This window comes from Pezoporus flaviventris, unplaced genomic scaffold, assembly GCF_033815535.1.
Source record: "Pezoporus flaviventris isolate CSIRO_AGI_PZ_B2104156 unplaced genomic scaffold, CSIRO_AGI_Pfla_v1 ptg000045l, whole genome shotgun sequence".
Classification (NCBI taxonomy): domain Eukaryota; kingdom Metazoa; phylum Chordata; class Aves; order Psittaciformes; family Psittacidae; genus Pezoporus; species Pezoporus flaviventris.
The window spans coordinates 12,069,394-12,086,276 of NW_026892593.1; the positions used below are offsets into that span (position 1 = coordinate 12,069,394).

Below are 16,883 nucleotides of genomic sequence, written 5' to 3' on the forward strand. Positions count from 1 at the left end.
ACTCAGTGTGGTTGCAATAGGTGTAGTTATTTTAAGAAGGTATGTCTGAAGGGGCAACCAACGCTTTTCCATGGCAGCATATTTCAACAGTAATATGTCTTAAAACACGTCTCTTGCCAGTATGTGAATTACTGGTAAGTGGTGTAAGAAATACAGATAAGAGTATCTGTAGATTTCAAGTGTTTGGGTTTATGTGTGTGTATGTGTGTATCTAAGAGTCAAAATTGTCATTCACAGCTTGAGGCACCTGCGGGACTTTTGGGATTTTATCTCTGCAGATCTGAGCTGCTGACTTGTAAGACAGGATAGTTGAAACCAGAAACACTGAAGGCAAACATTCCTTTAACTTGATAGAAGTAGAGATCTGCAATAAATCAGTGAGAATTCTTGCTCAGTTGCTTCCCAAAATTGTAATTTTAATGGCTTATTTTTGAACTTCAGAATATGGGGGTTGTTTTTATTATGTTCAAAGCTTGTCAGATGTTTTCTAAGGGATGGAAATAACAAGGCTATAGATACCATTTAATTTTGAGATTACAGTGTAACAAGAAGACTTGTTTATCTTCAGCATATTCTCAAGGATTTGGAATTAGTTTTCTGTGATTTGTTTGTCATTTGACAGTATTATTTTGACTTTTTTTTCCCCGTGTGTATGAGAGGGAGGTCTGATAAAGGAAACTGGGCAAGAATTTATAGTGAGCTGCTGTCAGCTTCCAATGATAACTGGAAGAAGTACCATGATTGTAATATCAAGCAAAAAACTGAAGGCTCTTGGCTTCACTTGCATTGTTGTTTTAAGTGATTTCTATGAATACTTATTTAACTGTGAAGTACAGAGTTACCATGTATTACTTCCATCCCCAAAGACATACTGCTTAGGCTCTTGTTACCAAATTGTTTTTCAAGCAAGATGGTACATTTGTGATTTCCTGGTATAATATGATATGTAACAGAAACAGTAAGACTTCCCAGAACTGACTTCTGGTTTGAACTAGGATGTGCTTTTTTGCTATAAAAACATGATAGGGTTCCCAAACACTCCCGTGGTTGGTGAGCCCATTCTCAGTCCTTAGTATATGCTTAGAGGAACTGTGTGGGGCACACATTTTTGTGAATATTTTTAGTCTTCAGGTTTTTACTGTAGTTTGAAAAACCTGATCAGCTGCTACCATTTTTAGCTGAATCTTTTTCCTTTGCACAGGCCTTTGTAGCAACCTGTGAGGTAAAGGGTAATGAAGCTCACTGTTTCACATGAACTTTGAGCAGATGGTTGGAGATTCAGGCCAGTGGGGTCACTCAGCTGGGTTGCATGGGTCAGTCCTTACCAGTGCTCCTCACTAAACTTGAGGTTTGCTGTAGCTACAATTAGAGAGTTGTTCTGACAAGTCAGTTGTAATTCTATATGCAAAAACACAAGAAAGAATGATAAACTGGTAGAGAAGTAAGCGCAGCAAAGCTTATCCATGTTCCCCTACACCACATTCAAAATTTTGGGCTGAAATATGTAACTATGTTTGTCAGTTGGAGTGAAGGAGGTGCTCACCTTTTGGATATTCTTCTTGTATTGTTCTATTTTCTTCCTCCTTCTCTTTGAATTAATGTTGGTGGGGTTTTTGTTTTGTTTTAGTGCTAGCAATACTTGGTTGGTTTGTTTGTTTTTTTTTTTTCCCAAAAAGTCAGCTGATGGCGAGCAGAAAAACATTCCTGAAACTTGCAATTTGTTTAATTTCCTTGGAGAAAAGCTTGATCATTATTTTTAAATCCAGCTGCTGTAGTAGGTGTGTTTAAGAAGGCTGGTCACTCATCTGTATTTGCATGCTATTTTTAATTATGGAATTCCTTAAGGACACCTTGCTGTAACTGCATTTTTGCATAAACCGTTTGCCATTTCCTCCCACTCCATTTCCTCCAGCTGGGTGTGCAAAAAATCAGAGCAACTGCTAGTATGTGGGGACAATAATTAAAGATCCATGGATTCACTTTCTAAGGTGTTAAGTTTCTAATAATTATCAGCCTGATCCTGACTTTATTTTTGCCTCTTCTATACCTCTTATTTGTATTGGTGTCTTATTGTCCAAGAGGCTTAAGGAGGAGAGATTTCCTCCCAGGTGTACATTGTGTATAATGTACACATACACAATGCAGTTACAAGTTAGTGTGGGTCTGTAGTTGCAGGTGCCTGGCTAAAGGAAGAACGAACTGCTAGTCTTCTCTAATCTCCATTCAGCCGTTAGCAGGCGCGAGTAAAAGGTGCAGTTTAGCTGAGTAGTATTTTCAGTGAAACACATCCTAGGCCTAGCTGTAGCCCCTATAAGCTGCAGAGGAGATCTGGAGCAAACAGTGACTGGAGAAAAACAGTTTGTCTCCAGTAAAGTGAAAATATCCCCATTTTAGATGCCAGATGAATCTCTTCTTTAGCAAAGATAATCTAAACACCCAGAGGAGTGAAGATGGAGAGGAATAGCTTAATGTGTTGAATAGCTGTAAATGCAAATAGAATGCAACTGGAAATGTGAGGGGTTTAAGCTGCAGACTGTCAGGAGGATGAGACGCATGGAGGAAGGGATCTTAGATAATGATGTCTTAAGCAAGGGAGGGATCATCTAACTCTTCCAGCCAAAAGGTCTGAAGTTGCTTTTCCTGTCTGTGCAGGAATGGTCTTAATCTCTGTGATCTAATGGCTCCTTCTGAGCCTTATTATGGGAATGCTATGGATCTGGTGAGACTGCGATATTGGGGTGGGTTCCTGCAGCACGAGACTTGAACACCTGTTGAATGGAGAGTGCACAGGGCTTCTTGGTCTGCTGGACCTCTGAATGTACATGGGCAAAAAATGCTTTGTCTTGGAGCTGTTGTCATTAGAGTCATCCATTTCTGAGGGACTTTGCATATTACTGTAAGCTTGTTTTTAATGCACAGGAATACTGCCTTGAACGGGGTTTAGGTTGGGAAGGCAACTACTGAACAAGGGCAGCTAGGGTTAGTAGTGAGTTTAGTGCTTCAAAACCTAGTTGTATCTAAACAAGAAACAAAAACTTGTTTGCTGCTTTTGCATTTGAAAAACAAAACAATAGCCAGTATCTTTCTGGGTTTGCACATTGTTGAGGTAAACAACCTGTTTTTCTTTGCATTACTTCCCATGCTTGCTTATGGAGGGCAGTTTTGCAGATATCAGCACTCTGGTCTTGATGCTTTGTAAGCAGGTGTACATCCTGTGGTTTACATGAAGTATTACGTAATTCTTATTCAAGGTTTTCCAGCCTTTTTCAATGCTAGTTTTAGCAGTTCAGGGAATAGGAGTTGGTTGTAACAGCAGCTAATAGTAAACAAACTAGATGACTGTTAGAGAAGGTTAGTCATGAACTGGTAAATCAAAGAAAGGCTGCTTGAGGATGAATAGCTTTAGGAGGAAATAAAGGCCTCTCCCACAGGGGTTTTGCATTCCATTCTGTATGGCAGGCTATGGCAGGAGTCTCAAAGGGTTTACAAAACTGCTGGGTTTGGTTATAATTTTTATACCAGCACTGCAAGAAAAGTTGGGATTGTGCTTCTTTCCCATTGAAATTTCTGCTCCCACACTTTCCATTCTCGTATGACTTTTTAAATCAAGTGTGTGACTAACTTCACAATGGCATCAATGACTGATGATTTTTTGTAAGAAGAGCAACCTAGCAGAATACAGAGCTCATGGAAGCAGAGCTCTAGAAAACTATACATGATCCTTGGGTAGATTTGGGATGCTAGAAAGTGGTAAACCTTAGAGGTGAACTGTGTGGTGGTGGTTGTGACCAGCAAAAGACCTGTATTAGAGAGTTCTGTTCTGTACAGAAATGTCAGTGCCTCCTTGAACAGTCACAGTAATTGTATGTAGTAAATTGGCTGTGAAGCTGAGTCAGGGTCTAATTACCAACTGTGTCACAACACCCTTGGTGTGCTTTCTCCTGACATGAGGGTCAGACACTTGCTGCAGGAGCAGAGCTAGGGGAGGGCAGAGGAACAGTGCATCGGTGTTGCTGTCTCATTACTGACCTGGCAGCCTTTTGTCACCTTTAGCTCAGAAATCTTGAAGCAGAATAAAGAGCTGATTTATGTAGCAAGTGAAGACCCTACTGAGAGAGTAAGTAGTTGTTGTGTTTATATGAGGTGCCCAGATACCAGCTGTGGGCCATAGTAGCCATTACTTGTTAGATGGTCAGCCCTGGCCAAGGAATCCTGATGCTGCCGCACAGGATCCTAAATGAAGCATGCTTATGCTGATGAGCATGAGGCTGCTGTGGTAGTGGAACTTACCCTTGCTTTTTCATACCCTTTACTCATCCCCCTGTAACCCTCCTTTCTTTCAGCTTAAAATCCTGGACTCCCAGGCACTAATAGGGTCCCTGGGAGATCTGCACACATCCCTTGAGCGTGTGGAGTTCCTCTGATGAGGACTGTGGTTTGTGTATAGTGACTGGTGGAATCTTCTTGAACATTTTCCTTGGGTTCCCAGAGATGCTCCAGTAAGAAGAGCTGAACCCAGGCTATTGCTGAGAGCTGTCTGTTCACCAGAGCTATGTGTTCAGCAAAGATGCTTTTGCTTGCTTTATACTGATAATTTTTTAAAGTTTTTCTAGGTCTGACTTCTCAAAAACTACAGAAAATTCCTTAAGAAGTTTAAGAAAGATTTTACTTATACTCAGAGATGCTTACATGATACTCCATGTGTTTTTTTTGTTTTTCCTTCCTGGACAAAAAAACCTCTCTTAATTTTCCTGGAGGCATTCTTGGAAAAGGGAATCGTGAGCAGGCTAGAGCAGCTGTGTGGGACTTAAAAAGCCTCAGCACAGACCAAGGATTCAGACCTCCATTTCTCATCTGCAGATACTCTGCTCTGACTGGTGGAGGACATGGGTTGTGCTCTTGCTCACTCTCAACTTGACTTCCAAGAGTGTGAGGTTCCCAGGGCCAGGGGAGAGGGAAAGGATGTGACTTGAGCACAGAACAGCAGCAGGCTGGAGTCCTGCACTGGTCTCTGCTGTGGGCTTTTGCCATCTGCCCTCATCACTGGACAAAGCATGTAAATGTTGGTGGCATGCATATGCAGGAATGCTGGAGGGCCCAACCCAGGAGGATCACATGCTGTCACACTTCTTTTTGTGGGACCGATTAACCAAAGCACAGCACTGCACTGACAGAGAGGTATTGTTACAGCTCCTCCACCAGTTTGATGCAGCCTATGCATTGTGTTACGTAGGTGGGCTGTGCTCTTGCTTCTGCCTTTTCTGCATGCCCAGCTTAGCTTCCTGAATTGCAGAGTGGGTGAGAAAGCTCAGGCAGGGCAGTGGTCAGCACTGCTGTGCCTGTTCCTTTTGAGTAACTGAGCTGGAGATTTTGGGAGCCCCATGTGGAACCTGCCCTTACCTGCTCAGTTTAGTAGCACAAAAGCCTTGGAAGAGCCTGCTGCTATTCACAAGCCAGACGCTATTTCAGCATTTATAGCCTGTTTTGCTTCTGCCAAAACCAGGGAGTGAAAACAGTTCCTTCAATAATGACAAAATTTTTGCAACTCCTTTCATTTCTGATGGATTCTGAAACTCTTCTGGTGTTTTTAGTCTCTGAAATTTCTGAAACTTTATAAAGCAGCAGTAACTTTATAGAGCAGCAGTACTTTTCATAACTTTTAAGCTGGCAGAAGTGTATCTAGCAATAGAAAACTTCCCACTTGATGTTCTGAGAAGAGAATCTGTCTCAGAAAGCTGTTGATTTTTAAGATATTTCACATATTTTAAGATATTTCACATCTCAACAATTTTAAATCCTTCTGTAATGAAGAGGAAGTGATCCTGTGTCTGTTATAACACAGTAAAGCCCAACTGAAAATACTATGTAAATGTGAAGTTACTAATTGGTTGTTAGCATAACTATTTTGTACATACCATAATAATGACATCTTAATTCTTTCTAACCTCACCCTCTTCCTACTGGAAGAGGAACTAGACCAGCTTGCACAGAGGAAGACGACCTTGTCAAATATGATGTGCTTTGTAACACTCTCCATCATTGCGTGAAATAGAAGAACATTTCACATGAGACTCTGCTATTGAGGTGGGGACAGTAGTACCAGGGGAATGTTAATTGCACTGAGAAGGCAGGATGATGGTTCAGACACAGCTTTCCCTCAACTGCTTCTGGATCAGAGTTGGTTTATTTCTTACCAAGACAGTGGTTCAAAGGACATAAGCCATGGGGAAGGAGAGTCAGAGGTAAGAACAACAGCAGGAGACAAATAGTACACAATTAAGCTGTATCCAGTTATAGCTATGGATTGTGAACTTGTCTCTCTCCAGAGGAGTATATGAATTACTAAATAATTTGGAAAAAAACAAGTTGGGGATTTCTGTTGTGGGTCCTTCCTTCATCACTGCTTGTTGGTCAGACAACACTCTTTGTATATCTCTGTTGTACCACTAGTAGTGGAGTTGTCCCATGTCCTTCACAGCACTGCTATTTGCTGCTGGTGATTGAGGTAAAGATTAAAGCTCTCCAGTGTCTTCAATGATGAAAATAGACGTTTTCGGATTCCCAGTGTCTTATTCTTAATGTCAACGTTGGTTTATATGGGACAAAGTTAAAATACTAGCTTTCTGCAGGAGTTGGGAGTCTGGCAAGGATAGGAGTTGTCTGCCTGGCAGAGAAAACTCCCAGCGTCGGCTCTGTCAGCATGGTGGGTGAGATCCAGTTTGATGGTGTGTGGCTGGGATTTAGTGTGTTTAGTACCAATTAAACAGCATACTTGAACTCTGGTAATGTTCAATGGGTTGTAAGGAGATTTGCCATAATTAACATAGACGCGGAAGAGTTATTTCTGTCGTTAAGTACTGGTGTTTCCCCATGTAGACATGACAGCATGCATGTATGCTTTTTGGCATTTCTAGTTTTTAACGTGGTCTCCTTAGGTTTAGCACTGAAGTGGTTTAGTGTCTAGAAACAGTGCTTTGCAGTCTCTAGCTATGCTCTGAAGGAAATTTTTGTCACTTTGTCACAGAGAGGGGATCTTGCAGCATACCTGTAGGCCTACAAAGGAATGCTATTATGTAAAACAGCTACTAGGAGGCTCCCTAATCCACCTCCAATCCCTGCATTAAGGGAAACATCCGCTTTACTGCACTGAGTATTGAGTATTTTTACTGAGTATTGAATTAGAAATCCAACCTGCTGTTATATCTTCCCAACCTCATGTATTGTCTTTCTTTTCTAAATACTACTCAGGTTCTGTTCTGTCTCACCTGAACTAAATACTTTGGTATTTAAAAGCTTTTTATCAAAACATTTCTTACAAGCTTGTGTGTTCTAAGAAGCAAACTGAAATGTTTCAGTTGCTCTAGCGACTGATGCCATATCATTGTGCAAAGGAATGCTTGGTAGCTTGTCTTTTAGCAAGTACATGGTAGCAGCTAAACTTCTTGAAATGTTAAAACTTTAAATCCTTAGTTCAGGTGTGACAGTTATGTTACAGCTAATAGAGGAGAAATTGCTGTAGAAAAACTGAAATGAATACAGGTTTTTGGTAAGCTGTGGGACGCATTGCTGATGATGGTGTTACCTATGAGGTCAATTCTCCTAGGGTTTACAGTGCAATCAATAATAGGCAGATTAATGTAGTTGAAACACTCTTGTTACTTTGTGTCACTGACTTCTAAAGTTCGTGTTAAGAAGTGCAACAGCATCCAGGTATTTTCCTGCTTCTTTACACAAGTTGGCTTTACTAGAGAGATTTTAGAGCATTTTTTGCAGGGTCACAACTGCTGTCATGACCTAAAATGTTACCAGCCTGCAGGTACGTAGAAATTGTGACTCAGGGTTAATAGGATTCTGTAATACACAAGGACACAGAGGATTTTTAACTCTAGATTTTTCCGCTTTATTACAGATTGCTGCAAATGCCACAGAAATCACCACTAACAATTATATCTGTGATGGATAAAGTGAATATAGATGAGTGGAAAATAAAAATATATGTCTGTGCATAAAGCTGGTAGAAATTATTGGCAGCTATCAATAGTATGTCAGCAGCCAAGTAGGTATAGTATTACAGGTTGCTACAAGCTTATCTTTAGTGAAGTAAACTTAACAATAACGTAGCAGCAGATGTAACTGTGATAAATTACTTACATGCACGTATGCATATGTTTACAATAATATCAGTATCAAGCTTACTGAACATATCTCAGAATGGGACAAACCGTCCCAAAAATGGGAGGACAAACCACACCTTCCCCAGTGAGAATCCAAAATCTCTTAGGAAGTTTGTGTGGAGAGTTCAGCCTGCTTAGGAAAGGAGAAGGACGTGCATCACAGGAAATTCTCTTGAGAAAGAAGCTTCATTTTGGACAAAAATGAAGTAATTTTTATATCATCGAGGATTAAGGACCTGTAGGACATCACCACTTGAGCAGCCAGTAGATGCTGTTAATTGTTTTCTGTTCTTTCAGGCCAATTTTCATTTTTCCAGTCTGTTTTCCTGTCGTTGCAGATAGAATAGCCAGTGGCAGTCACCAGTTCTTACTTTCTGAGTATGTTTTCTCCTTTTTTCCAGACTATTTTTCACCTTTTCAGTTGATAAATTGCTGTTACAGTTCCTTGGGTTTCTGCTTATCAGTGGTATCTCAGCATGTCTTCAGTTTCTAGGTATCCAGCTGTGTGCTGCACATCTCAAGGATGCTTCTGGTTCCCAGACCTAATTGCCAGGCTGGCAGGGATTTTCTCTGTCAGTATTTCAGCAGACATTTTCTTCTGTTAGTAGTTTTCCCCTTCTAACCAGGTCCCCTTTATGTCTGCTCACACCAGCTCATGTCCAGTTAAGACATGTACCGAGCCTCACAATATTTTACTGTTTCTTGCCCAGCAGGAGATAGGGAGCTGTGATTGATATGCCTGGGAGGGAAATTATGGAAATCTTGGAGCTGAAGCTTAACTTTTATGTTTTACCCTTTTGTGTGTGTGTGGAAGGGGAGGATGTTTGAATTTAGACTGTTTTAAGATGAAATCCAAGAGTGCTCTGTTCTCATCGTCAAGAAAGATACTCATCTGTAAAGCTCAGTAGATAGATACCATGGTGAAATGTTCTTATGGGTTCTTCTCAGGGGTTCATGACCTCTGCTCTCACTTGTTCTGCAGAAGGACCCCTCAGGGCTGGAGAAATATCCTCTGGAAGTTCAGTTCAGCTTGGTGAAATTGTAGATTATTTCGAGGGAGAGAGCAAGGAAGCAGGGAAGAACTCCCACCCCTCCATGGTTTCAGTTGCTTGGCAGTCTTCAGAGTATTTAAACAAACCCTGAGGTTTTACTGTGCCCGACCACACTACTGCCAGAGTGGCAACAAATACTGCCTTAAAGAGTTGGAGGGGCCAGAGCAGTTGTAGTGGGGTGGATTTGAATGCTGTCATGTCTGTGAGAGCCAGGAAATGCTATGAAATGTGAAGCTGTAACAATCCTTAATGATGGGGTGCCGTGGTTTTTGTTTTGTTTTATAGGAATTCCGCCTCATTCATTGTGTACCTTTTAGCTCTGCCTCTTTCCATAAAGAATCTCTGGACTGCTTGTCCTAGTGGACAAGTTTCTGGGGGTTTTATTTTAGTTTTAGTAGAACAAGATGTAGTACAATCAGAGCAACTGGAATTAAGGAAGCTGGAAGATCTGAGTAAACTTTCAGGGGCATTGAGGTTAATTTATACTACTTGTGGTTTTCTTATGTACACACAATGCATAGTCACTTCCTCATAAAAGTAAAAAGAGTGCTTTATGGAGAATTTTTTCCTTTAATGGTCTTGAGAAGATAACATCTCTTAAAGCTTTGGAACTTTCTGTGGTAGCTTCATATTGCACAATCACCAGTGCATTTGAAGTGTAACAGATGTTTCCCCTCAGCTGTGTGCATGCTCTTGTTCTGGAACAAGGCGAGCCCTTGAAAGTAGGGTAAGCTACTTATAAAAGTAGTTTTCTTGTTGGATTAAAAATTCCTTGTGGACACATAATTAGGAACAGCTCCATGTATAGGTATGCCCTTATGTTCATATCTTTCCATTTATTTACAGGAGAGACCAGTCTGCTGCAACAGTGAAAGTTCCTTACCCTGCCTTTGGGAATAAATTTTAGGTTCAGTTGCGGGAGGTTAACTTGGGTTTCTGAGCTCCAACTCTTCTTTCTGGGGTTACTAACAAAGCAGTGGGGAGATGACCACGCTACTTTCTGTCTGGTGGAGTTCAGCCTGTACCCTCATGGTGGAAACTGTGATGTTGTCCTATCACTTTATGTATCTTTTTCCCATCTCTCCTAATTCTGTACTTTAACCCTCTTAGTGCTGCAGGAGTACAGACGATCTACGACTCCTAACTCACACAGTGGATAAAATGATCAGAAATACTGCACAAGGGCCTCCTGAAGAGCAGGGAGAGTTTATCAGCTCCTCTAGGGCTTCAGACCTTCTCGCAATGCATATGATTGGAGCCAGAGAGGCTCAGATATCAAAATCAACTGATTATCAAAGATTTACAAGGCAAAATGTGAAAAGAAACAGAAGAGGTTGCTGGAGGGTATAACATAATATGCAAACGTTGTAAAACAGTGTAAAGCCTAAACCCCTGTGTCTGTGGTGATACTGGAATTAGCGAGTATTTTCTGTTCTGGTTTGCTGTAAGCTTTAAATACATTTGCTGTTCTAGTATTTAGTGTTGAGATTGAGCTTAAAAACCAGCCCAGAGACCAAAATGTAGAGCAATGTTTTTGTTTAAAGAAAAAAGAGAGTCACAGTCTTTTTGTCTTGTCTCTTGTATGCCTATCTGGGAAAAGTAACCAGTGGTGGTGACCCCGTTGTAGCTCTAGAATAAAATAAAATGAGCAAGGATACCGTGACAAAAAAGCAAGGCTAATTAGCCACAAAAAGCTTTTTACATAGTTAAGACTAACTTCTTACGAAAAAAAATTGTGAGAGCATGTATGTGTGTATGTATGTATATTGCATACTTACATAAAAATACAGGGGTGCCAGAAATTGATGGGTAGAGGGTTATATGGCATCTTATATCTATGTGAATATATGGTTTGTTTTTTTCCTACCCATAGACACTGGAAAGAAAACAGATACTCTTTTTTCCTTGTTGTGACCACGGGATTTAGCAGTAGACAGTGTTCCTGCCAGTTGTTTCTTTGGGGAGTGAAGGGTATGTCACCCTGTGTTTAGATAAAAGGTAGATTTTACTCAAGGGCTTATTTTTGATACATTGCGTTTTTAAAGGCAAACTTCAAAGTTATTTTACTCTTTGCTGAGCAGTTGTAACTAAACATTTTATACATGATACAGCTGTGGGTTTTATGAAGTCCTTTTTAGTCCTGGAATACTTACTTCTTTTCTGGTGAACATATTTGGTATAGCACAGATAAAAAACCCCACCTAAGCTGTCACAATTAGATTTTAATTTTCTTACAGAAATACTTCAGGGTAACTAAATATTTTTCTTCCCCTTTAATTAACAGAGGAGGAACTCAGGAAGCTGAGAGAAGAAACAAACGCTGAAATGTTAAGGCAGGAGCTAGAAAAGGAACGGCAAAGGAGATTAGAACTAGAACAAAAAGTCAATGAAGTACTTAAAGCAAGGTAAGAGAAATGTATGAAGCAAGGTAAGAGAAATGTCTTCACTATACAGCTGAAAGACACTTGAGATATCTGACTGTTTCTGAGGGTTTCTGATGAAAGCATCTGTTTCCAGTCTAGGCTCTCTTAAAAATAAATGAGTAGCTCACACAGAGAATCTGCCCATGTTTTTCTGTAGAAGTACATCTTGCACATCCATGTACCTGAGTTACTTCACCATGCATACTGCCATAAATACAGAAGTGTTGTCACTCTTGTAGTGGGGATATTCTTCATTTCACCTTTTCTAATGTGTTCTGTTTGGGATCTCACCTACCTGGAGCTATCAGCATGCCCTGCGTGCTACTGAATGCCATTGCTTATGCTTTTTCTTTTCAAACCTGTGTCATCTCCAGACTACCCAGACCCTGTTAGTCCTGTTCTAGCAGCAGCAAGGACATCCCAGTACCACAGCCCAACCCTAGAAGTGTGGGAGTGACTGAGTTTGAGCCTTCCTTGCCAGTGCAATGACAAATGGAAACATGCCTCCCCAAACCCAAAGGCCTTTCAGCCTTGAGGACACCCAACTTGATGATGCAGAGCATAACATTTGAAGTTGTCTCTCCTTAATTTGCCTAGCTTTATGGGCTTTAGATCTTAAGACCATAGGAGCTGCTTGACAGCCTTTTTGGTCTTACACCACTTGCATACAGAGCTGCCTGTGTTATCTTCCTCAGCAGTAGCTGAGATTAGCTGGCTGAGCAGTAAGATCTGTGGTTCACCATCAACTGCTGTCATCAGGAGATAGTGCAGGCTGAGTTGGTAATCACGTGTGATAAGCACTGCCAGTTACTTAGACGTGACAAGCAAGAACAAACAGGCAAAACTTCCTGCTTGGATATGAGGTATCCCAGTGCCATACAAACTCTTCCCAGCCTGCTGCTTCCTTCTGTACTCATCCTCAGTTAAAAATGCCTTTCTGGTCAGACCAGCAGTCTGTGTTCACTGGTATTCTGTAGCAATTGAAATAGGAACTAGTTATAGGAAATGTGAGCCTAGTTGCTTTCTGTGTTCTGTTTACCTCCTACTGCTATAGAATTGTAGAATTGTTTAGGTTGGAAAAGACCTTTATAAACATTGAGTCCAACCGTTAACCAGAACTGCCAAGTCCATCACTAAACCATGTCTCTAAGTGCAGCACTACACGTCTTTTAAACACCTTCAGGGATGGCAACTCAACCAGTGCCCTGGGCAGCCTGTTGCAGTGCTTGACACCCCTTTCTGTGAAGAAATTTCCCATAATATTTAATCTAAGCCTCCTTTGGTGCAACTTGAAGCCATTTTCTCTTGTCCTATTGCTTGTTACTTGGGGGAAGAGACCAACATCCAGCTAGGCTCCTATAGGAGCCATAAGGTCTCCCTCAAGCTTCCTTTTCTTTAGGCCAAAAAGCCCCAGTTCCCCCAGCCGCTACTTATAAGCATCCACAAGCACTGTATTTAGAGGTATCAGAAATACATTTCTGCCTTTACACTTCAATATCTGTTTGCACACCTCCTATCTGTGAATTTACTTAACCTCCTCTTGAAGGTGCTGGAGCTATCTGGTAGCTATGGAGGCAATGTTTCAGAAGCCCACTCGTCACTCTGGTGCAGCAATTTATTTTCTTTCTTTCTAACAGATTTCTCAGTGGTTTCAAGAAGTACCTCACAGTTACAGAATTATGAGATTTGGTTCAGCATTCAGCTTGTTTACCACCCTTAGTCAGTTTTTAACAATTCTCTTCAGACTGAAGTTTCAGCTTTTCCAGTGTTTCCTGATAGAGTATGCCATCCCTTTCATCAGTTAAGTTGCCATTCTTTGTTTTGTCTTAAGATGAAGAGGCTGAGTTTGTTCAGTATTCATTGTGGGTTTACAAGGCTTTAGACAGGAGATAAAGCAGGTCTTCCTTCTTACCCTCAGTACTAGTACAGTGGGATTTTTTTAGCTAACGTTTCACACTGATGTTTTTCCAAAGTCGGTGGTTTCCTGCAAGGTCAGTCTGTGTGCAGGCTTCACCTGAGCTGCCAAGTTGCATGCTTAGAAGGGTCTCTGCAATGTCCTCTTGTTCCCAAGCCAGCCCCATGACCATGCACTGGGAAGGTGATCTGGACTGCTCTCATCTGGAGTTTGGGGTTTTTTTTGGCATTTTTGGCATTTGACATTTTACAGTTACTCTTACAGCTGAGACGTGGGAGTGCATCTTTACTGCCTGTGCTGGTTGACTTGGCTGTATGCACATATAACTTCCATTTTGTGTCTAAACTAGTGTTGCCTAGTTGAGTGGGCTGCTGGAGACAGTGGAAGAGGACAAACTTGGACCCATCCCCGAGCTGAGAGTATCAGTTAGCTTGATGTCAGCAGTACAGACCAATGAGTATTGTTTTCTGCTGTTGGTAGATAAAACTGATGTTTCACAATTGCTTTTTGTCTGTGACTTGCTGCCTTGAAGAATTTGCTTGAGATGCAAATTCCGCATGCTTTAGCACTGGCATAGAGCTAATGGCTTTCTCCCAGGAACAGGTATGCTTGGGCTGTAGGTCACCTACAGAGAAGGGTGAGAATGATCCCATCATTTCTGGCATCCTGGAGAAGGATGAGGAGCCAACTTCCTCTGCAGGGAGGTACCCCTCATTCTGCCCTGTGTCAGAGTAATGAGGATGGCCCAGGGTCTGATATGGCTCACTGCAGCTTGTGAGTTATATGTATTTTACAGAGAAAAGAGTTTGAAGGTCTTAGTTTATCAATGTTGGTGTCAATATCTGTGCCTTGTTGGACTGTGGACAACAGCAAATCTCTAGCAGGCATGCTACTGCTAAATTAAGGTGGGGTGACTTGTCCACATCAGTGCTGTGTTCCCATTTAGATATCCTAAGGGTTACTCTAGCCCTGTTAGCTTGGGTATTGCACTTGGGGATTACAGCCAATTATCCCCTTTCCCAAGTCTTTTTCTAAGTAGTCTTACTAATATTCCAGCCTTCTGGGGACAGGCAAGTATATGTAAGATGACAACAGAAATAAGACTTTGAAAATTTCCAGTTTCTACCCAGAAGAAAAAACAGGTTGTCTGTGGTTTTCCCTTAACTTATGCTCCATTGTGTGAAATTCTTCTTCCCTGCTTTATATCTTTTTGCACTTCACTGTAGGCATTCAAAAATGCTTCTGTTAGGACATACAGACAAAGTATTTGCTCACACGTTCACATACATAATTGGCCAGATTTACACCTGATGGAAACTTAATTTTATTAAGCAAAGTAACAACAGAAAATAGTCTCTGCTTATGTCAACAAAACCAAATTCACCCTGCTTTTCAATTAGGTGAGTTTTCATATAATCTTTAAATAGATATGCATATAATATGTTTGCATGTACTCTTCCGCTTACAGAAGCGAATTGGGGAAAACCAAACCATGCTGTGGTGTAAGAAGGAAGAATTATTTTAATAGTTGCGGTGTTCAGAAGTATTTGTAAAGTTTATCAGTGTATGTAGCTGTATAAATACAGGCTGCAAAGTGTTCAGCAAGGAGAAAACAATGAGCTAATAATCTGGAATTGTTAATAATTGTCGATAATTATTTTTTTAGGGAAGTACATAGGCTTCTTTCATAGAATTGTGCACAGGGAGGAGAGGAAGAAGAGGATTTTTAGTGTTTTTGTTTGTCATGGTGTTTACTGTCTGTATGTCAGAGTATTCAGAAACGCGATGGCTTCAGTTGGAGTTTTCCATAGACACACTTCAGGACATCCCAGCATTTGTTAGGACAGCTGGAGCATATGACATTTTGCCAGTGGAACAACACATAAATAATTTGGAATAGCCTGTGTGAGCAATGCTTGTTTATGTGGATCGTGGGCTGTTGCTGCCTTATTTTACAAATTATGAACAGGGAAGAAAAAAACCTCAACAATAAAGTTTTGCAACAACACCCACAGCTAGCTGTGACTTACGCAAACCTTGTTCTTAAGTGACTTTGTGAACTGTTTTTAAGGGGACCAAAAGCATCCTAGATTCAGGAAAGTGTTTGTCTTCTCCACTGGCTGAGGTTGCTCTTATCTGTTTTAATCAGCCTGTTCTTTTAAACAGGCTCAATCTCTAGTTGCATAAACACAACCTAGCCACAGGTTGGGGATCTCTTGGCATTACCAATCACACCCTTTCTCTGGGTGGAAAGCGTGGTCCCAGAGGAATTAATGCAGCTTGTTTTTTTTTGATGCAGGCTGCGATTAGGAAGCCTGCATAGGAGCACAGCTTTTTCTGTTGTTTTGGGGACCATCTGTGTTTTCCAGCCCTTTAACTGGCATCAAAAGTGGTTTGTAAACTGTAGGAAAGATATTTCCTCCTCTCTGTCAGTGGTCTTGATGTACTGGCTGGCTCAACATGACCTGGTTTTGGGACAGAGCTTCCCAGTGGGTGCTCAAGCCTAGACTATGAGTTCTGAGCTTCCTGGCCCAAATTTGTCTGAAGTGGCTAATTACAACCTGGGTCACAGGTGCAGTAATAAGCTGTCATTAACCTGATGATTCGTAAAGGTCAGATTCTTCATGGGGAAGGAGTAACAGGCAGATGGCAAGTAAGACATTGCCAAAAAAATGAAACAAAAAAGCACCAAGAAGGGCCAAAGCCAAACTATCATGTGCTCCTGATGGAGCCCAGTGAGGCTGCTATCCACACCTCTTTATTGATGAGAAACGTGGGGAGTAATGATGCTGTGCTGCTTCTGAAAATATACCCCAGCATGTCAAAGGAAGATCCAGCCTGCAGGCTGTGATGACTGGTGGTGGTGGTATCCCATCTTGGCTCCATCACTGGAACAATTCAGGTGTGAGATCGCCCCAGTGCCTTTGCATGGCTGGAGTGGATTGAGTCACTGGCTCCTGCGTATGTGACCCTGCTTGTGAATAACTACCTCCTCTCTGCCTATGTGTGTCTTCAGCCTCAATGAAACACAGCAACAGATTGCAGATGATAATGCCCACCTGTGTGGTGTAACCACCTGATGTGCTGGTAGAGGAAAACAAAGCACTGCTATGTAATAGTTTGTGCAAACTTGATGACATTGATCGCTGTCTGTCTTGTGAGAGACAGAGCTGGAAATGGAGGAGATGCAAAAGTATGGATGAAAGAGCAAGGAGAGGAGGAGGTTTTAGGTGAGGAATCCATGGTTTACCTAGAAACTGGGGAAAAATGTCACAGAAACAGAAGTTAATATTTAGCTAGAAAGCATAAACTGGTGGAA

General features: G+C 41.3%; 1 protein-coding gene and 1 long non-coding RNA gene across 3 annotated transcripts in view; one reads left to right on the forward strand and one right to left on the reverse strand.

The window, feature by feature from the left end:
- LOC133276571 (uncharacterized) overlaps nt 1–16,883 on the reverse strand; it is a 787,535-nt gene that overhangs the window by 453,931 nt on the left and 316,721 nt on the right. The window lies entirely within an intron of this gene.
- The window catches only part of GRAMD4 (GRAM domain containing 4), a 75,338-nt gene that overhangs the window by 36,880 nt on the left and 21,575 nt on the right, over nt 1–16,883 (forward strand). For both annotated transcript variants that reach the window (XM_061467485.1, XM_061467486.1), the window contains exon 4: nt 11,511–11,631. In XM_061467485.1, coding sequence (XP_061323469.1) covers nt 11,511–11,631 — 121 coding nt within the window. The remainder of the gene's footprint in view (nt 1–11,510; nt 11,632–16,883) is intronic.